The sequence below is a fragment of the Styela clava genome, chromosome 15 (assembly GCF_964204865.1).
Source record: "Styela clava chromosome 15, kaStyClav1.hap1.2, whole genome shotgun sequence".
Taxonomy (NCBI): Eukaryota; Metazoa; Chordata; class Ascidiacea; order Stolidobranchia; family Styelidae; genus Styela; species Styela clava.
Genome location: NC_135264.1, coordinates 9,396,940 through 9,419,102, shown reverse-complemented (window position 1 = coordinate 9,419,102; position 22,163 = coordinate 9,396,940). Strand labels below are relative to the sequence as shown.

General features: G+C 36.1%; 2 protein-coding genes and 1 long non-coding RNA gene across 7 annotated transcripts; all 3 read right to left on the bottom strand.

Annotated features, from left to right (window-relative positions):
* Positions 1-696: 696 nt before the first annotated feature.
* Positions 697-7,184, bottom strand: LOC120333912 (tRNA selenocysteine 1-associated protein 1-like). Of its 4 annotated transcripts, none has more exons than XM_039401309.2 (9): positions 7,017-7,184; positions 6,232-6,317; positions 6,003-6,114; positions 5,766-5,818; positions 4,998-5,129; positions 3,870-3,989; positions 3,441-3,561; positions 2,822-2,951; positions 697-1,067 (listed from the first exon to the last, which is right to left on the bottom strand). In XM_039401309.2, the coding sequence occupies exons 1-9, from the start codon at positions 7,047-7,049 to the stop codon at positions 925-927; spliced, it is 930 nt and encodes a 309-aa protein (XP_039257243.1). In that variant the 5' UTR covers positions 7,050-7,184; the 3' UTR covers positions 697-924. The 4 variants fall into 4 exon arrangements, with proteins under 4 accessions (XP_039257243.1, XP_039257244.1, XP_039257245.1 ...); XM_039401310.2 differs by having other exon boundaries at positions 2,822-2,948; XM_039401311.2 differs by having other exon boundaries at positions 2,822-2,945.
* On the bottom strand, positions 7,124-10,479 carry LOC120333913 (ADP-ribose pyrophosphatase, mitochondrial-like). 2 transcript variants are annotated; one of them, XM_078120426.1, is made up of 2 exons: positions 10,445-10,479; positions 7,124-9,903 (listed from the first exon to the last, which is right to left on the bottom strand). In XM_078120426.1, the coding sequence occupies exons 1-2, from the start codon at positions 10,462-10,464 to the stop codon at positions 8,961-8,963; spliced, it is 963 nt and encodes a 320-aa protein (XP_077976552.1). In that variant the 5' UTR covers positions 10,465-10,479; the 3' UTR covers positions 7,124-8,960. The 2 variants fall into 2 exon arrangements, with proteins under 2 accessions (XP_077976552.1, XP_039257247.2); XM_039401313.2 differs by lacking the exon at positions 10,445-10,479 and adding an exon at positions 10,108-10,185.
* A 4,291-nt stretch (positions 10,480-14,770) lies between these two features.
* LOC144432400 (uncharacterized) lies at positions 14,771-15,740 on the bottom strand. The gene is made up of 2 exons (XR_013480590.1): positions 15,553-15,740; positions 14,771-14,878 (listed from the first exon to the last, which is right to left on the bottom strand). It is a non-coding gene; the product is annotated as an uncharacterized LOC144432400 (long non-coding RNA).
* Positions 15,741-22,163: the final 6,423 nt, after the last annotated feature.

The following is a 22,163-nucleotide window of genomic DNA, read 5'->3' as shown; positions in this document are numbered from 1 at the left end:
TATTCCGAGTTACCGTTCTAAATTTTCGGACGAAAAAATTATTTATCAATTATCACTCGTATCAGGTTACGACAGTTCATTTCCTGCTAACAACGAACTTTTGAAAACAAAACATTTTGAAACAAATACAAGTTATAAAGGTTTTTTAGCGAGCTCGTACATTGTGTGCCGTGCTTTCGAATTTACCCGGTTCGTAGCTGCCAACTATAGTGGCCGGGTTATCGCTGTAATAGTTTTCCGGACGGTAGATGGTCTCCATGACACATTGCGATACAACTCAACGGCAGAATGCTGATCATTTTTCTAGTCGATCTCTGTTGTGATATGTTTATCATATAAAGTTGATATGTTATGTATATTATGCTGGAGGGCGCACCAAACGAGTTTTGAAGATTCTAATTGTTTACAGTATTTGCATGTAGGCATCTGCAGAACATTATGATAAGAAAGTGTTTTGAAGTTTCACTCGTAAAAAGTTGCTATCTACACACCACAACGCGCTTCACACGCTAGATTTACAATTTTATATGTTATTTTTACTCTTCCGAGAAAATTTCATGTGTAGCTTATTGAACAATTCGACATAACAAAATAAATGCCACGAGGAGGTGTAGTAGTAACAGAAAACCCACCGGTGCGACATATGCTCTGACAGCTTTCTCCTTTTATCTGTATATATTACCAAAACATTCAACATTTTAAACCCATCAAGATGTATTTTGAATCGCCTTACCAATAAATCAAATAAGCACTATCATAAAAGTGCAATGCACAAACTTTGTGAACTAAATCAAATCAACTATCCCTCCTGAACCAAAGCTTAAAACAGATATTTTAATGATTCTCTGTCATTGGCTCATAACCGAAGTCACTATATCAGGACATAACAGTGCATGTAAAGTAGCTCAGTCTTTGCAGAGTATGTCACGTTGTAGTCAATTCTGGTATCTTTGATGTGATTGTGTCTAGAGGTTGCCAATGACAATCCACAAAATCATCAATAAATCCTGAATGTTCAGCCATATAAATTGCATTCTCGACTGCAATGTTGATCGATCCTCCAGGATCTAAAGATGAAATTTTCAGATGATGGCAAAGTGGGCATAGGTAAAATGAAGCACATAAAGAATGATAATTCTATATGATTAGAGAATTACATGAACAAATGTTTTGAATTTCTGGTGGTACATAGCCTACCATAGTTGTTACAGATTCGTGGGGCAGTAGACATGAATATGCTAGACCAGCGGTTCCCAACCTTTCTACCCTGGCGGACCGGTAAAATTAGATTAAATGTACTCGCGGACCGGAAAAAATTGAAATGGCCGTAACGCTGGAAAGAATAACATATATTTGCGTAAAATAATGCAATGTCGGGCACTCAATATGCTTCTAGACAAAAAAACACACTTTAAAACCTTTCACACGGAGAATAACTATCAAATAATGTGCCGACAAAATATTAAAAATGGGTGGAACATAAAATAATACCATATATTTGCGTAATGAAATGCAGTGCTGGGCACCCATTATGCGTAAGAAAGGCACGCAAAAAATTCTCACATTAAAAACATGCACAATTAACTCCTGTGGGAATTTTGCTGCTGTTTCGTTTCCGATACAAGATTGCAAACGAGGCCTCACAAGAAGTTTTTGCAATACGTATAGCTCTGCAGCCGCGTGTAGCCGATTTCTTTGCTTCGTTTTAATTGAATCTAGTGATGAAATTGTTTTTTCGCATAACGCAGTAACTGGCTGAAAATCCGGACAACAGTTTGATTGCTCGATTACTTGGCGATGGGTATTCGTTATCAAGAGATATCTAAAATGTGTGATAAGTAATTCTTTTTTAATCCTTTATTTTTTCATTGGGTTCATCATAATCCTTCCGCAGTTAATCGACGCGTCAAACGAAATGAATTTGCATTACAATGACAAAGTCGTCGATAACTTGGCGACAAGCTCAAAATCCTACTGTGTCTGGAAAAGATCTCTGCGGCCCATCCTTTTTTTGCGTGTTTCGTGACCACCTGTGGGGTCGCAACAAGTTCATATCTTACTGGATTATTACACTGTTCTTGACTGTTTTCTAGTTTGAACAAGGATATATCCATTACGTTTTATATGGATGGTCATATTAATTAAGAAAAGCACGCAGAACAGAAAAAGCACGCGGGCCGATTTTTAGGCTTCCTAATTTTGCGAGATTTGATGGAGCGCATTCGCGATGAATCGGAGCTGGAAAAGCGAAGAATGTGAGTGATCGGCGCCAACATGTCGCGTAAGACGGCGCCAACATGTCGCGAAAGACGTCGCAATATGACGGCAGAAGAGAATTGCGTAATGAGCCAACGCAACTCTGTCTACGGTAAAGCGGTTGAGACGGCATAAAAAAACAAAATAACGAAATTTCTCACGGACCGGCAAAAAAGCTTCGCGGACCGGCATCGGTCCGCGGACCGGCGGTTGGGAACCACTGTGCTAGACTAACTACACTTGGGGGCAGAAATTTTTATCGTCTAAATGTGTTTGAATTATATCAATACATGAATCAACTTCAAAACAGTAGTCACAGAAAAAAGGTAAACCTGATAATCAGACTGGATTTTTAAAAAACAACAAGCAATTTCTTTTATGGCATTTTATAACACCTCCACCCACAATGATGTCCTGTACAAACTACCACTGATATGTAATTTGCTACCATTTTTGGAAAGAACTGAAATCTTACACAATCTTTTACACTCAGAGCGAGGTGGTTCACATGAGAACCAAAAATCCTTTACATTTAATGAATTTGCAGCAGGAATCTGAATCTTACCTTCGAATTTATCAGATCTTTTATTTTGATATGCAGGAGATGTGGCAGTTTGTGCTGAGTATTGTTGAGACTGTTGCGCTGTTGTGTAATAATTTTGTTGTTGCTGCTGTTGTTGTTGTTGCTGCTGCTGAATTTAAAGTAAAAATGGTGTATTCAATTATCGAAAAAACATTGAGTAACACCTGACAAATCAAATCTAATCTATTACAGTGGTCCTCAAACGGTGGGGCACGCCCCACAAGGGGGCTGCGACAACTTTTTGAGGGAACGTGAAGCTAATTAAAAATAAATTTTATTGTTAGATTCGATCTTGCCCGCTTTATTTCCGATATCTACATTTCTTTATTCTGGATATTTACATTTTATCCACATATTTTTTGAAAATATACTTTCGCCTTACTATTTATAGCTTATTGTTAGATAATTATTTTCGAGGTGGGACGCGAGGGCGAGACTTGACAAATTCTAAAAAGGGCGACTGAAAAAGTTTGAGAACCACTGATGACTGATCTATTAGAAATATCACATTGTGTATTTCATACTAGCTCTTCCAAAGGATACTGATATATAATAATTATATATACCATAATATTTTTTCACTTCTCATTATCTACTTTACCTGTTGGTAGTTATAATAATTATAGTATTGTTGGTAATATTGGTTATAATCTTGGTATTGCTGCCACCATTGACTAGAAGTTGAATATGATTGTGTTGTGCTCGTTTGATCTGTTGTTTTGCTAGAACAAAGGGGTTCAGTAGGTTAACAAACAAGGAAGTAAAATTAGCAAATTCTGTATTTTTTTAATACTAAACCATTTTGGGATATAATATAAGCAAAAGAATTGAAATGTACCTAGATATCAAGAATGCCAATTGTTTTTCTATTTTAATTGACACGACGAAAATGTTTATTGAATATTAATAAAATGAAAACAATTATTCAATAACTTTAAATGCTTTGTAAATAAAAAAATTCCCAAATTAAAAATTATAATATTTTTTTGTCTTAAGTGGGCCCATAATCCATACCCGGCTATGTACTCACTTTTTTGGAGTTGCATGACTGACTTTAATAGCTCTGGTACCAAGGCCTACTGCACCTTGCATTTCTAACAATGCTCTCTTCTGTTCAGCTTCATCTCCAAATCTGACAAAACCATAACCCCTGAAAACAATATTTGAAGATGTATCAGAATAGAATACTATTATGTAGTGTTAGGTAGAAGTCCCTAAATCGGGAGGTAAAATATTTCTTGTTGGAGGGCCATAATCTAACTGGGCTACACAAAAAGTTTATTTTGTAAATTCTAAATTGAATTAAATCAAAAAATTCTCACAATGTGAAATTTTATCTATTTAACCTTTGAACACTCGAAATTTCGATTTCTTGCATTGTTTGGTAAAATCAGGTTCAACAGAGGTTGTCTGTAGCAACCCTTAACTGATGAAATACATTAGCGAAAACCAGAGCACCGCAAGTAGGCAAGAGGAAAAATGCAACTATCGCTTAAGGCCTTACCGTAGTAAAGGCACCGTGCAAAACAAAGAAAGATTTAAGGCAGTGACAAAAGAAAAAAATAATATGAATTTTTACCCATGTGAGTGCCTTTTTAAACAAACTGTCAGATTGGGATTTTATGCTTGATGGGGAAAATCTGAGTGTTGACAAAGGCCATATTAAATGTCTTGTCAGGCCGGGTTGTGACTCTCTGGCCCCACCTGTTGCACGATCCTGCCCTAAACCCAGTGCCACAGGTCATCTGAGTCTAGAGTAGAGTCATTCCATGGGTTACGACTCACTGGCAGCTAGATGATGAAGTGTTTGCATCATTCGATTTATGTGACATGAGTCACTTCCGAGTCTTCAATAAATGGTGCCTGTAGCCTAAATAATTTTAGGTTAATGACCAAAGCATCCGCAACACTGCTATGATGTACTTGAGTTGTTTATTTTCTTTGTTATCCTATCCAAAGTAAAATATCCTATATTATAATATTAAGAGATATGTATGAACATATATTCATAGAAATTTACTAGAATATTGTACATAAGACAAGTATTCCATCATTTATTTCGTTTTGAATATTTAATGAAGTTGGTTAATCAAGTCATGTGACCCTGTTTCTGGTTTGCTCACAGTTTTTCGAATGAAATTTAAGTATCTAGTCATACCTTGAATCTCCGCTTTCATCATACATAACTTTTCCGCCTTTTACGCTTCTGTATTTTTTAAGAAAAAAATCTTCCAGTCTGTCATCTGTTACTACAGTGTCCAAATCACCAACAAATATGGAAAATGATGGACTGAAACCAAAAATAATGATTTAGTACAGTCAGGGGTCCAAAATAGTGCCAAGCCAAACTGAAAATATTTCTTTCATATATCATAGGCTTGTGATCCCCACCAGACATTGGGACCATAATTACCATCACAAAGCCTGATTACATTGCATAGGTTTGAGGGATAAGACAGGACATTCAACATATTTATCCTGAGAGAGGAAAGCTGACAAGACAGCTTAATCAAATGACGAATCACAGCTTCTAGTCCGGTTACCAGACCATGTCGGATATGGGATTAGTTAACCAGATATTTGTTTCGGATGCACGGTCTTGTTAGCGAAGAAAGCCATAACCGACCAGGGGTTACGTGAACCACCCTTTGGCGACGTGAAGTTCAGCAATCCTCTTGCACATAATTGTCTTTATGGGATTCGAAACTTCAAACTCATGCAGGGCAATTGGAGTAGAAATAATGCTTGGCAGTTAGCACGATAAGCCACTCGCCTGAATCCTGTGAGGGAATTTCTATATACATGAGTATTGCTGGGCACTTACATAGGAACTAGATTTTAAGAAATTTTGTAACTTCTGTAAGTCATCAATAATCAAAATCTTGCAAGCCAAAAAGAATTCGAAAAAATGTACTAATAGATTTACCCAATGTCCCAGTTCTTTCCACCTTGTGCTCTGTTCAATCTGAATCTTCTTGTCTAAACAAATGAAATAATTACATTGTCATTGCTTATATACTGACACAATATTTTTTTTTAATAAAGTGGCATTTAAAAAATATGGAAATAATTTTGTATTATACGCAATGGAATTTCTCAATATGATTTAATTGAAACTACCGTAATCGGTAACTTGTAAAAAAAAATAAAAAAAAAGACACACTGGGGTTGTTCCAGGTATTTCTTTGCCATTCACTGCTTTTAAAACTCTTTCTGCCTCTTCCTCTGTCCTGAATTCAATGAAACAGTAACCGGCAGGAAGTCCATTGTCACGTCTGAAAAAAAAGACATAGTCAGAAACTAGCAGAATATTGTTTGCTGAAGCATAACAATCTTCAAATATTGCTATTATAAATAATTGATAATAGCCATATATATATAAGAAAATTTACCTTTTAATAGTCTTCACAGAGATAACTTGTGAGCTAATGCTTTGAAATACGTAGGTTACGAACGTTTCATCCATGTATGGCTCCAGCTAAAAGTAAAAAATGGGATTAAGCATGGGATATGCCACACCCAAAATATACCACATGTTTGGAATCAGAGCATTTTTACTTTGCTAGAATATAAATTGATGAAGCTATTTATTCATAATATTAGGTTAGTTCGGCAAATAATATGCTTCACTTCCAAACACAAAGTATAATATTGAAATATTATCACAACACAATAGGGCTTTTACAGACAAAGGAATATTTCTCTTTTTACTCATACTATGCCACCGTAGCCAACGTGTTAATAAGGAAATTTTGTTTTGGACGTTACAAATCAAAACCCTAGCAACACTCAATGTTATTCAAAACCAAATTCAAAATATAGCTCTTTGAAAAATATTACTATTTCATTGAAAAATGAGCATCTATTAAGTTGTACAGACGATTGCGCAATAATGGTGTAGATCGAAGGTGTGCAAACTGCAGCCCGCAGATAAAAATTGAGCGGCCCACGAAAAGGGCCAACTTTTAATGGTGTGCACGCGAAACGAATTTTTAGTTTAGTTAATCTGAAAAGTGTGAACAATTCCAATTCCTTTGCGTCGCAAAGGTTATACTTTCAAATCACATGCTTCCCACCCCATCTTGGGTGTAATAAATGGGTAAGTAATGTCGAACAAGAAAGACACCTGGCAATTCAAAATATCTTGGAGTGAGTAAAGTAGGTACATAAAACTCACATCACCCATCCATAATGACCGGGAAGACATCATTTATTTTTCTTCTTTTATGAAAGAAATCCTCGAAGTTTTACTGATGCCACATATATTTATTAAAGAATATAGAACTATATAAAATACGATCACAATGTTAATACACGTTAGTCGAAAAAAATAAATTTTTGCGAATAGTATACTATGAAGTATATTGAAGTTGTGATTAATATGGTAACAATTACATTATACATATAATCTAAGTAACATAGAGAAGCTACATATCTATTAAATTGAAATAATTTGTGCTCAATTTTCACCTTGAAAAAACACTCAGGGTTGACGAAGCAAATTGATTTTTTATGTTGGTAATAGACTCATAGAATAATTGATGATATAGATGCGACTTTGCAAGGGCGAATTAGTACGAATTTAGTGTGAAATTACCAGTACTTAGACTCATATCAATTTGCTGCATTGCATGAAAACGACTTAATGAATCAACAAATTATATTATTGTCAAAATTATATCAAAAACCGAAATTTACCCCCTTAGAAAAGAAAAAAAATGAGAAAAAAATTACCTAACGTTCAAAATAATATGGATATAATTATACGGTATGCATGACAAATAGCAACATTTAAAAAAATTGTTAACAAATCAATTTTCTGATTATATTAATAACAATATCATGCGTGAATGTTATGTCAAATGCCACCTTTATTACGAACTATACATAGGGCAAACATTGTTGTACTACAATAATGAAAGCAATTAGTGAAAACTTCAATTACATCTTTATATGTTAAATGATATAAAATTATATAAGAATAAATGGTTATATAAAATCTATGTAGGCTACACAGCAAATGGGAACAAATAAAAGATGGATATATAGACTAACAGTAGTCTCATAAACCTGACAAAATATAAGCAACATTGAGAAGATTTTTTTCTTTATCCTGTTTAGAATTATTCTATCGGAACAACTAACACCTTATTTGATAAAATTTAGTGACATTTTCTGCCAAAAATTTGTCTATATAGCTGTTAAAAATACTGTAAAATATAGGTAGTTGACCTTCGTAAAATAAAACGTATAGGTGTGGTCAAGAAAATTAGCACAAAATGTATAATAAATGTACTATGAGTCATGCAGAACATGGATGCTTAGACACCGTGTTACATATAGACAAAATGAGTTCATTTACCATGTCATAATAGCATATAAGCGGCCAAAAAAATAACATTTTGGAATGAAAAAATTATTTCTCTTGAATTATCCCGTAACTAAGGATATCGTCATTGATATAATCAGAAAATTTTTGCAGATATAGGTACCCAATTCTGTGGCGGAGTTGCTCTCAATTTGGTGAGATATAAAAAAATTTACATATAGTGAATGAAGAAAAAAGTGTTTTGTTCTTTAATAATAAATTGTGCTAAGTTTCAGGTAATACACAAACAGTGGCGTTTTATATAGTATGGACAATATTTAGATATCCCCATTTCAAAAATATCATAAAGGTAGGTAGGCATGCTTCGAACATAATAAATGGATTGATTGATCAGTGATTATTGAAGCATACAGTTGACAATAACATATTCTGTGAAATATATCTGGTATATTTCTACATGTAAAGACCAATCATGTTTGACGTTTTACTTGTTATTAATTGAGCAACAGGTCTACTGCACTCTATGACATTTTAATTTATTGAGATAATACACATATATTCAAGTACACATACACATTATATTCAAGTCCGAACCGAAAAATATCACATATATTTGGAGTTTGATAATGTTTTCTTTACCAATAAGAGAAAATGGGGCCAACAAAAGATAATGTATCACATGTTTATTTATAGGATTAGATCAAGTGCATAAGCTACTAAGTAGGTATCGTGAAACCTGTTGATGCTGGTTTGAAAATCGAAAACAGCAATTCGACTTTTTTTTCTTCAAAATCACCAGTGCGCTTTGTGATACTCAGCAGTTGACTTCAAAAATGAAGAGTGACTAGCATATAATTTAAGACTTGAAGAAACATCCATCCATCGTGCAGACCTTGCGTCATCTCCCCCTTCTAATGGCATTTTTGCAAAACTTGTTCCATCCTTGTCGTGAAAATTCACTGCTGTAGTTTCCATCCATGCATTATCTGTATTCCTTGGATCATCAACATAACCGCTATATATCTCATGGCCCTTTGAAAATAGATTTGAAAACGACTTTTCTAGTGCTTTTTTGTCTTTTTCAGAATATTTCAGCGAATTGAGTGCCTCTTCACCAAATTCTCTTTTCAGCGTTAAAGAAACTTTTTCTCCAGCATCTACCATACCACCAGGTATAGCCCATTCACCATTATCTTTTCGCAACACTGCCACAAACTGCAATATTGGTCTTCCTGTGTTTTCATCTTTCAACACGTCTCCATTTTTATCCCGACGCCATCTAGTAACGATTGGGTCAGCGGCATGATTTGGACCCCATTTACCCAACAAACCCCTCCCTGTAAGCCCTGTTCTCCCTCTAGGGTTAATTGGTTTATTATCCACAAGTTCATATGATCCTTCAAAACTTATTCTGTTAACCAGTCCGTCCTTTTGATTGAATTTGATGGGCTTACGTGGATTCTTATCAGAAATGTCGGGGTCTGCCCAAATTGGCCCTTTCTTCACAACTGGGGCCGTAAACTCGTCTGGTTTATAGTCCGGATAGTCCACTTTCCAGGACACTTTGCTGTCCGGAATTTTAAATCTTTTTTTATCAGAGTTTGGGTATATATCACTTCTTGCTTTGTAGTGGGTCATGGACCTGGACATGGTTCTCTTTGTTCTTATAGGATTGTGCGTTGTGCCAAGTCTTGCAAGTTTTCCGCTACGAAGTCTCATAATACAGTAATACTTCCTATATAAATAAACATGGATATATTTTCTTGTATCTAATATTAAATTGAAAAACAATTTCAATATAATTTAAACTTCTCTACCGATATGTAATACAAAAAAGTTCACGCCGTAAGTGCTTAAATACTGAAATATGCCAAACAAAAATGTGATGTAATAAGACTGCCCAAATTGTTACCCTTTTTCAAATAAAAGACAGTCTTACCAGGATCGATACAGGTGCCCCATTTGGCTAGAACATATCTTCTAGTTAGGTGGGTACTTCTAGTTGCTACAGGGGTGGTGACTCCTCTACAGCCCATCAGCCCATGGGCAGGGGCCACGACTCATCTAATTGGGCCACAAATGCCGTGAGCCATCAAGCTATGGGCCGCGGCCCTATCAGAAAAAATTCAATTATCTTACCAAAATTTTCAATTTTTACAAAATTGTCAATATTCGAACCAAAAAAAATCGCGGGATACAATCCAATTTTTTATTTTTCGGAAAGCCTTCACCTATATAAAAAATAAAGCAAAATAACAGGCTACAGAAAAGGATACTCCTGTAGTATGTGTACCATGTTAGGGTTAGGACAAAATTTTGTTCAGATTTTTCACGTTATAAAAATTAAAATCAGTTTTGTAGATCTAGCATAAGTAGCATTGTCTGATTGCAGGATTGTGGCCCCCTCGCCAACTGCTCTGATGGGCCATAGGCACCCGGTTGAGAGCCGCTGAGCGCTGACCTATACTGTGGGTACCGTACCGGTATCTGAATAATTGAAGTCATAACACACCAGCACGATATTGTGCGGTACCGGTACCGTACAGGTAGCAGTAGGCCTACGGTACGGTACCGGTAGCCTACTCCGTCTCCGTCCTGCCGACCGCTGCATTCCGCATACCGTAATGTTTTTAGCAAAATCGGTGTTGTTTCGTTTCAATGACCTTTGATCCCATAAAACTTTGCTTTTAAATCTTGACTGCACTTTTAGCATTGAATTAGTTTTTCCCAACGACTAACAGCTTCGCGACTTCTAACAAAGACCTCCATAGAAATCAAATTAGTGGACTTTAGCGTTTAAGAACATGTTTCGTCCTGTTATTATTAACTTAAAATTCATTTTCTCGGGATGTTTAAACATAAATTGGAATAATTCGATGTAAGTTCTCAGCCGCACGAAGAACATAATAACCCGTATTGAGATAATAAAAATTACTGCTATAACGTGAATCACGAAATCATGTTTTCAATTTCTCTCATTTATAGTATGGGGTATAATTACTCGAGGGTGCTATAGAGGACTTGCACGGGTCACGTGATTTTGTTACTGGACGGCAATAAAACAAAAACGTCCATTCGGCTCCTGTCAGTTGCAAGTCGGATTATACTTTTCCGTTTTGTTTGGCTGTTGAAAATGGTTATTTCGTATTGTTCCGTTGGCTGTACGTATAGTATAGACAACGAAATGGATCTTCAGTTGTATTCCACTGATTTCAAAAGATCCGGAACGTCGCGGAATGTGGATATCATCTACAGTATTGCCTATTGGCAGAATTGCTTGGTGTCAAGTCCAGAAGCCATCTCACTTGTGTTTCACTGTTTGCCGACAGCACTTCGTTGATGGTGAGTCATAATGTGCCGTTATCATTTTTTTTAAATATTCATAAGCTCCCTCATTTCAATGGAAAGCAGATGACAAACTACTGTTATTGGTAGGCCGAGGCGTGGGCCTAATTGCAGACTTGACTCGTGTAAGGTATTAATCAATAATTGCCATAGGGTATTGTTTTCCTAGTTAGCAGGTAATCTATTAGTAAGTGTGAAAAGTTAAATAGATAACTAAAGTTTAACGCCAGAGCTTAACGCCAAAAAATAACTAGAATTCAATTGAATTCTCCATCCAAGAATACGCTTGCCACCGAATCTCTGATTCCCCTGGGAGTTTCACAGGTTCCAATCCCATGCGGGCGTAGTTATGTGCGAGGCGATTGCAGCTCTCCTCCCACTGAGGGTGGTTCACACGACCGCTGGTCGATTACGACATCCCCCACCATCAAGTCCATGCTTCTAAAACAAATAACTGGCTAACTAATCCCGACATAGAATGGTAATCGTACGATGTTGCCCTTGCAATCTGTCCCCAACCACAGATAAATCCTAAAAACAACCCACACTGGTAGGCATAGTTACGTTTTATATTGAAAGAAATCTTCATTAATCGTCAGAAGGTGTTGTCTGATTGTTTTATTAGTTAGCAGGTAATTTATCACTGATCTGATACACAAACTTGGCACTGTCAAATGATGATTAGTGTTTAATTTATTTTCAGGAAAAAGGAAAGATAACCCATTATCAGCTGTTTATATGTCCCATCGATATTTGAATTTTCACCATCTCCAGAGAGGAAGAGAATAGTTAGAAAAAGGGGGATTTTGAAGAAAGGCAAAAGGCAGGACCATTTCAACAAATTCTGTTAACTTGTATGCGTTGCAATATTACTTTGCAGTTGTTAGCATAAACATTTAATGTGTCTTTTGACTAGACCAGTGGTTCTCAACCTTTTTTCGTTCATGGCACACTTTTTGTTGCACAAAAGTTCTGTGGCCCACTAAGTTTTTTATGCTAGAAAAGTGTTTTCTGAATGAATTTTTATTCAACTGACTTATAGGGGGTATCTGCTGCTGAACATTATCAACTAATACATTAATTTTTGGTGGGTTCCGAGCTTTTGTTTTGATTTGTACCGATATGGAAAACCCTGCTTTCAGATAAAGTTTAAGTTTTCATGGTCTCAATGAATGATGTCCAAGAACTTTATAGCATAAACACACTGTCTTTTACTTCAGTTTTCAGGAAAATATGTGAATCCATATTGAATGTAATTTTCGATTTGATGTCTGATTTTCATATGTTTCAATATACGATACTATTGAAATACATCCTGCCGTAGAATGTGTTTATTGAGTCACAATGCGTTTTAAGGGCGAAGCATGTTTTGCAAATAGATAAGATCTTGTTTTTACAAAACGTGTGATTTGATGACAAAGCTGATTTTGTGAATGAATCAATTTTTTCAATCAACAACCCTTGCGATTTAAAAATTGGTCTGTGGCCCACTCCAAAATGTCTCCATGGCTCACCAGTGGGCCATGGCCCACCGGTTGAGAACCAGTGGACTAGACCTACCACACTTTAAAAGAAGCCGCCTACACCTCTTTTTACTAGAACCATAATACTGTAAAATATTTGATAGAAATTACCCCCGAGGCATCATATCTTCCATTTAAAAGCAGATACATTTTTTTATTTAAATTATGGAATGTTACTTCCAGGTTATCTTATCCTTGCTTATAGATATCTTGAGGTCAGTCTCAGAAGACAGTATGTCAGTCTCAGAAGACAGTAAGGAATTAATAATCAATTGATTCACATGACCGCTGATCGGTTACGACCATTCCCCACCATCCAAGTCCATGCTTCTGAAAACAAATAACTGCCACCCCCCCCCCCCCACAGATAAACCCTATCCTAATGGTGCTTGCACAACTGATCAAAAATTGTCATTGGTATTGTCATTGGTAAAAAAGATATGCTACCCGGAATCAAATTCATTTACGACTAGTGGCTGTGGTGGAATATGGACATAAATTTCACACTCCTTGATCGTTAGATTTTATGAAAACTCTATCTGTATCCATTATCTTACAGATATGAGTGCGACCATGGAATAGATGGATGGCAAAGTATAAGTTGCAACAAGACCACAGTGGCACAAGACCTCAGCTTGCGTGACTTGATAATACATCCTCAGTATCCATTTATTGATGCTTATCGTAATGACAAAGTAACTTGTGATTACTGTGGATTGGTGGAGATAAAGTGTCCATTGTGCTTTAACGAAAGCAACTTCAAGACGACCCTATCAAGAAAAAAAAATTGTTTCGGTAGGTCTGGTAGTGAAGGTTTCAGTCTAAAGTTGGACACCGATACTACAACCAGATACAGTTGCCAATGAAACTTAGCGAGGCGTAATATTGCGACTTATGATCTGAAAGGAAATTCTGATGGGTAGCCGGCTAGCCGCAACCTTTTGTTTAAAGAATATTATGAGATATGACTTAAGAGTCTAAACTTTTATTTGAGAGGGGTGTAACCCAAGCTAATTTGCAAATGGTATTCATGGTACCAAATATATCACACACTTCACAGTAATTATAAATTATATTTGAAAAATAAAGCACATCAAAAATGTATTTTTAAAAAACAATTGGTTTTATCTGCAGATACTAGGTTGATATTGAGATTGACCATTTCAATGCTAAATTTTCTTTAGTCAAAAGGCACACTTGATTCGCAAAGATTTGTGAATGCGCCCAGTGCACCAATTTGTCTAATGTTTTGATTCCACAGGCAGGAGGTTGTGGATCGGTGCTGCTCAGGATGGAATATTTTTGCCTCTAAATGCATATTACGAGTTTCACATGAATCCAACGTGCTCAGATTCGACTGTTTTCAAGGTCTGAAGGCTCCAACAGCCTTATTTTATGGGTACACAAAAGAATTTTCAGTGTGGCATGCAGTTGGAGTCACTAACCTCAAGATATCTATAAGCGAGGATAAGAGTAACATTCCATAATTTAGAGTAAAAAATGTATCTGCCTCCACAGCCCTTTCAAATGGAAGATATGATGCCTCGGGGGTAATTTCTATCAAATATTTTACAGTATTATGGTTCTAGTGAAAAGGGGTGTAGGCGGTTTTTTTTTGGTGTGGTAGGTCTAGTAGAAAGACACATTAAATGTTTATGCTAACAACTGCAAATTAATATTGCAACGCATACAAGTTAACAGAATTTGTTGAAATGGTCCTGCCTTTTGCCATTATTCAAAATCCCCCCTTTTCTAACTATTTTCTTCCTCTCTGGGGATGGCGAAAATTCAAATATCGATGGGACATATAAGCAGCTGATAATGGGTTATCTTCCCTTTTTCCTGAAAATGAATTAAACACTAATCATCATTTGACAGTGCCAAGTTTGTGTATCAGATCAGTAATAAATTACCTGCTAACTAACAAAACAATCAGACAAAACCTTCTGATCATTAATGAAGATTTCTTTCAATTTAAAACGCAACTATGCCTACCAATGTGGGTAGTTTTCAGGATAGAATTTATCTGTGGTTGGGGACAGATTGCAAGGTGCAACATCGTACGATTACCATTCTATGTCGGGATTAGTTAGCCAGTTATTTGTTTTAGAAGCATATACTTGATGGTGGGGGATGTCGTAATCGACCAGCGGTCGTGTGAACCATCCTCAGTGGGAGGAGAGCTGCAATCCCCTCGCACATAACTATCCCCGCATGGGTTTGGAACCTGTGAAACTCCCAGGGGGATCAGAGATGCAGTGGCGAGCGTATTCTTAGATGGAGAATTCAATTGAATTCTGGTTATTTTTTGCATTAGCACTGGCGTTAAACTTTAGTTATCTATTCAACTTTTCACACTTACTGATAGATTACCGGCAATTATTGATTAATACCTTACACAAGTCAAGTCTGGAAGTAGGCCTACCAATAACAGTAGTTTGTCATCTGCTTTCCATTGAAATGAGGGAGCTTATGATGAATATTTAAAAATTTGATAACGGCACATGATGACTCACCATCAACGAAGTGCTGTCCGCAAACAGTGAAAAAGTGAGATGGCTTCTGGACTTGACACCAAGCAGTCCTGCCAATAGATGATATCCACATTGCGCGACGTTCCGGATCTTTGAAAACAGTGGAGTATAACTGAAGATCTATTTCCTTGTCTATACTATACGTACAGCCAACGGAACAATACGAAATACCCATTTTCAACAGCCAAACAAACCGGAAACTTTTTAATCCGACTTGCAACTGACAGGAGCCAAATGGACGTTTTTGTTTTATTGCCGTCCAGTAACATAGTCACGTGACCCGTGCAAGTCCTCTATATGTCCAAATTTCATTATAATGTTTACATGTAATATATTTTATGTTATATTGTCTCTATTTATTGATGTTGTCTTGTCCTACCAACTCTTTTGTACAAACAGTTGGGCATACTCCACCCTTACTCATATTGCCTAAACCACCCTCCTCGCACAACTGTCAGTATAAAGGACCATATTATACTCATTTGATTTATTGCATTTTATGCTTATCATAAGGGGTGTATGCCGCACTTTCATGTGTTTATAGACATAAGACAGGAACTGGTGGAAACAGGTCAGTCCCGGCACCGTAACACAGCACAGTAACACTACACTAATTGTCTCTTAAAAGCGAGGCTTGCACTCACTGTTATGATTAATGTCTATTAATGTGGGAGCTTTCATTGGTAAACTGTGTCGTGCTGGGTAAGTCACGGCATTGTAACCCTGTAGCTGTTTTACTGTTAAGCTTCGTTCAGGATATCCTATGATTTTCCGTGAATTGATGATAAAATATTTCGTTTTGTCGTACGTGTCCATATATTTGAGCATAGCCCACTTGTTATGTTATTGTTTTTGCTGTTCTTTGACACAGAATTATATTGATAATAAAAAAAAAAAAGATTTTCTCTTTGATTACTAGACCGATTGCTTTGAAATTTTCAGTGGCTAAAAATGAAATTTTTCTCTAGAGTGCTATAACTTTTATTTATTTTTAAATTTTGTATGAATTCTATGAAATCTGATATTTCATCCAGAATTTGGCCGTATTACTTTTTAAATGGAACACGGTTTTTAATCCGCCAAGCGTGACAGCTGATTTTGCAAATTCTTGCTCCTCGAAACTAGGGAGTTTTTGAGGTTACCGGTAATGCTAAAGGTAAGGTAAACTACTGCAGTACTTCTTCGCTTGGTGTCAGTATATTTGTAGACTTTGGTATCTGCCTTCATAACAAGAGAGCTACGCACAAATATATGGACACGTTAGACCAGAGCGAATCAGTCTTTACCGGTACCTTTGACGCTACCGGTACCTTCAAAAAAGTTCTGAATTTCCAGTAGCAAGAATTTTGCAGAATCAAAACGTACAGCCAGTCATGACACTGACTAAAATCCGTGTTCCCATGGATAAAAAATAATACAGCAAAATTTTAGACGAAATATCAAATTTCATAGAATTTACGCAAAATTTTGAAATAAATAAAAGTAATAGCCTTCTAGCGAAGAAATTAATCTTTAACCACTGAAAATTTCAAAGCAATTGGTCCAGTATTCGAAGAGAAAAGCGATTTTTTAAAAACGTGTCAAAGAACAAGAACAACAACAACATAATATTGAAACGATCGTTATGGCCACTAAACGTGTCCAATAATACCATGATAAATCGATTCAGTTGGTATTTATATTCACGTTGAAACGGAATCGTTACAGGATCTTGAAAATTCGTGTGCCGGTCCATCTGTATCACAAACGATGACCTATTTATCCCGACAAGCACTAGTAGGTTACCGTACGGCATATGAATATCGGGGAATCGATTTTTTTTAATATTTTGCCCTGGTAATGGAGAAGTGACTCGGATCATTTGGAGAGGGGGAGAGAGAGATTTATTTTTCGTCAACCAGAAAAAACACTGAAATAGCAGCAATAAAAATATATACAATAGCACATGTAAAGTTTTTCGGTATAGACCGGGACATTAGTGATGGTAGCCTAAAAGTCTCATTGTGAGCAGCGCATTGGGCAAAGTGAGGCCGCATTAGGAGCAGCGCATTGGGCACAATAAACGGTTGGTATTTCATTTCATGTTGAAATTGAATGGAGAAGAATAGATCATTGCGACAGGACATGGAAATGCTATGGAGGTCCCTTTACTGTTATTTGTGCCCTGATTCAGGGGCTGGTAAGTTGACGCATATGATTTTAGGACGTTTAATTATGAGAAATGTTTTACTGCGGTACGGTACCTGATCCGGTAATACAAAAGTGACTAATTGGACACGTTTAGTGGCCATAACGATCGTTTCAAAATTTTGTTGTTATTGTTATTGTTATTTGTCTCCGTCTCCATTTTTAAAAAATCGCTTTTCTCTTCGAATACTGGATCAATTACTTTGATATTTTCAGTGGTTGAAGATAAAATTTTTCTCCAGAGGCTATTACTTTTTTTTCTCGCTATGACGTCATCAAAATTAAAGCTACTGGATGGCGCTACGTGTCCATATATTTGAGCATAGCTATCTTGTTTTATGTGATATTTTAATTCACATTTAGACATAACCAAAATGAACGGATTATTGTCACAAGACCTCAAAAAGCTATGACAGTCCCTGTACTGTACTGTCACGGTACCCCGATACAGGTATTGGTAATTCAACGCATATGGTTTTTGGGGAATTGCTTTGCGTGTTCATATATTTTGTAGCATATATATAGCATTGCTCTCTTGTTTAGCAGTATTTTGTGAGAATAAAATAATAATCTTTCCCTTTCTCTCTGTTTGGTATGAACCTGCAAAGCCATGCAAGGTGATCAGAGCCCAATACCCTAACGCTTCGCACGAAGCGCCAAACCTCCGGGCCGTTCTTTTTTTACTTTTTGTCTAGTTGATGTGTGTACCTGTAAACTGGTTTATATGCCATTTACTCGCGCTTTTTGCCCAAATAAAGTCTGGTAAGAAGTATAAATAGGAATCATAAATTTTGCTTTCGAGCAAACATCTATTTGCCATCAGCGCCTACAATGTTTACGTAAACGCTCACAGGGTCATTTTTGCTCACATTGGGGAAACGTGGGGTACCGTGACAGTACAGTACAGGGACTGTCATAGCTTTTTGAGGTCTTGTGACAATAATCCGTTCATTTTGATTATGTCTAAATGTGAATTAAAATATCACATAAAACAAGATAGCTATGCTCAAATATATGGACACGTAGCGCCACCCAGTGGCAATAAATATTGTAATTCCACACGTACTATCAGCCCTGAATATAAACATAAAACCATCTGAATAATTTCTGTACAATAATTCAAAACGCCAGCTCCTGACATATCAGCATTTTGGTCTGCATTTTGCTACGCGCGTGTTCGTGGATATCTCAATACATTTTGTTTACTTTTGTCTAGTACAGGGGGGGGGGGAGGGGGATTGAGTTGAAATCGCTGATAGTTACCTCAGCATGTCATGGGTATTTAAGACGTGAACATCAGTAATATATCGGTAAACTATATTACAGGGAATTACCCCTGTATTATGAGGACGTCGAGAAAAGGATTTCTTTGGAACTGTGCGTGAAGTGTGCAAAACTCCTTATTGTGTTGTCATCTGAAACGAGAGACTAAATACAAACAAAAAATTTAATCCGCAAATCCAATTAGCGACTCAAAATGAGGAAGTGATTATTGTAAGAAAGGAACGGAGTCATAAGATATAAATATATATCACAAAACATAATGCGGAACTTCATAAATTTCGTTTTCAAAACTCTATTTTTGACCTGGTAAATCCCAAAAATTTCGGTGTTTTTCATCGGATCGGAAACTATAGCAAATCCCAGCGGTTCCCAAATATGTGTTTGTGCTGCGCCATATCGCCGCATTATTTCAAAGTTGCAATGCTTTTACTTTATCGTAATGAATTGTACTCGTGGGATTTTATGACCGACCTTGGAATTTTGCAAATGGTGATTTCTTAAAAAATACAATCTCAAGTGGCTCAAATTAATCAAATGACCAAGATCGCTCCTTTTCTTAATATATAATTAAATTAATTATATTATATATTAAATTGATATGGCAAGACATTTTTAATTCTCGTAATAGTCTTGAACTGAATATTTTGCGCAACAGAAAAGCCATCAACGGTGAAAAAGTCGGCAATTCCAACAAATGGGTAATCACGACGACAAAATAAAATCAATCAAATAACACTTGCCTTCTAAATCCCAAGTTACAGTAATTTTGTTTGTAAACGACAGGAATGCGCATCATTTATTCTCTTTGATTTGAATAATCTATTTATCAAATACGGTCATCATGATCGCAATTATTACATTGTGCTATCTTTATTATTAACGTTATCCTAGCCCATTAGCCCAGCTGTTAAGCTTTTTTTTCTATCAACTTTCTTTGCGCTGCTGCCGTAATTTGCCAGCCCCTGTAAAAACGGCCCATTGATCATTGTGTCTAGGACTCTAGGTAATCTGCAAATAACCGTTTCTGACCATACTGATTTTTGATCATCCGGCCCAGTAACCAAGTCTGTTATCCGCATCCGGCCCACTCAGGAAAGTAATTGCCCACCCCTGATGTAGACGCATTATAATTAATGTTGGTCAATCTTAAAATTCTCGAACAGAAAAATTTTTCTTTTTTTGGCTTTTTCGTTTTTTATTTTTTGTTTTGCTTTTTTCATTTCATTTCTTCCATTTTTAGCTGTTATTACACGTATTATCGTCTTCTCTCACTGAATTTCGCTAGCAACTGAAACTAAGTGAGACACATTGTACGTATCCGCGGGGTATGCGGATCAATGGGAAGGCAAATAGTTGCTGACCGTCCTTCAGGGCAGCTTCCACGGACTTTCATTTTTAGTTTGCTCACGATACCGTTCGTAGATTCAGAAAATTTCCCAAATTTCCACCCGCCAATGAGGGATTAGAATTAGGACTGGAAATCGTGTTTTATTTTTCGATTGGCGCTGATATAAATATTTCATATCGGCTGTTATGATTTTTTATTTTATTTTTGATCATAAATTATTACCGTTAACGTAAACTGGACAATATTGTCATCAACGACGTCGGTATAACGATAAAATCCGCGATAGATACTAAATATGGTAACTGAGGACTGTATATATGCTCATTGCTGAGGATGAAAACAATTAATTACGACACAATTTTTGCTTTTAGATTTATTGCCAGGGCTGCACAAACTATCTTAACTAAATTTAAAAAAACGATAATAATAGCAAAGAATTTTCAATCAAAAACATCCTCGATGACTTATTTATTATAAGCACTTCAAGTCGTCGCTAATTGAAATCTTTCCACGTCGGCTGTAATTTATTGTCGCGGCTAACAGGGCTGCGTTTGATTATGATAATTAAATAATTGTAAAATGTTTTGAAACAAAACGTGTACGGCGGCGGTAGGGTATGTGCACCATATTCAGTGTTCATATACACAAAAGAAACAATGTTCGAAAGTCGAGATAATCGAATATTAAATTCGAATTGAACAAACCTGCTCCAAGCACTGTATCAAATTACTACGTTTTTTTTTATTTTCGGTTTCCGACCATTTTGTAAAAACTCCTACGTTGGTCGAAGTAATATTTTTACCAAAAGAATTTTCGTAAGTTGGATATTTCATATCCAGGGAAGTTTGATAGGTATAGTTTCCACTGTATATTGCAATATTATGTTATATAAGTCTAGTGTTAGCACTAAATTCAATATATAAATACCAATCGGTTATAATCGTAAAAAGGCAAACAGTTCAACAGAAAGGCTATGTTTACTGCAGTTTTGTACGTCATTCGAAAATCTTTTTATGTAGATAGTAGATAATAATAATATAAATAAATATTTGATAATGAGGCAAGGATAAATTTCTGGGAAATTATAAAAATTCATTTTATTGGTTACCAAGAGTTTGAGTTGCTGTTTATTATTTGCTGCAATAAAATTGAAATCATTCCGTGCACTTTAGCACGAAGATTTTGGTATCATAAACGAAGCAAAAAGTCTTATCTAGATTCCGATTTTCAAGTGTTTAAACGACATATATAAGAGCATCCATGTTTACATTGAATCCACCCTAATATCTGTGGTTGTTGATAAGAAACGATATATTGGAACGCCCTCTTTGCACGCAAGATTCAATTATCCATTATGGTATTTCATTGGTTACCCGTAACCTTGGAAAATTCCACTGAAAACAAGCTACGAGACACTTTGTGAAAATATGAATTCAAAGTTATCTTCAACGTTCGTGTGCTTTGCCTTTGAACTGAATAATTTGGAATCAATTGTTATAGTTTTGAATAGTTTCACAGCGTTATCTGATTACTAAATTAATAACTAACTGTGATTTTGCACAATGTTGATTGCTGACTTGAAAACCATTTCTTGTTTTCGATAGGTTGTCTAATTTTTCACTTTCAACTTATTTCTACTTCCTTTTACTTACTATTAGCACGACCCATGTGATGTCTACCTGTTCTTCATTCGCCCCATTTGATGGTGCTTTTCAAAAAAGCTAGGAACGTCTAGAGTAGACTCTAGAATCTAGATACTTATATATATATATAT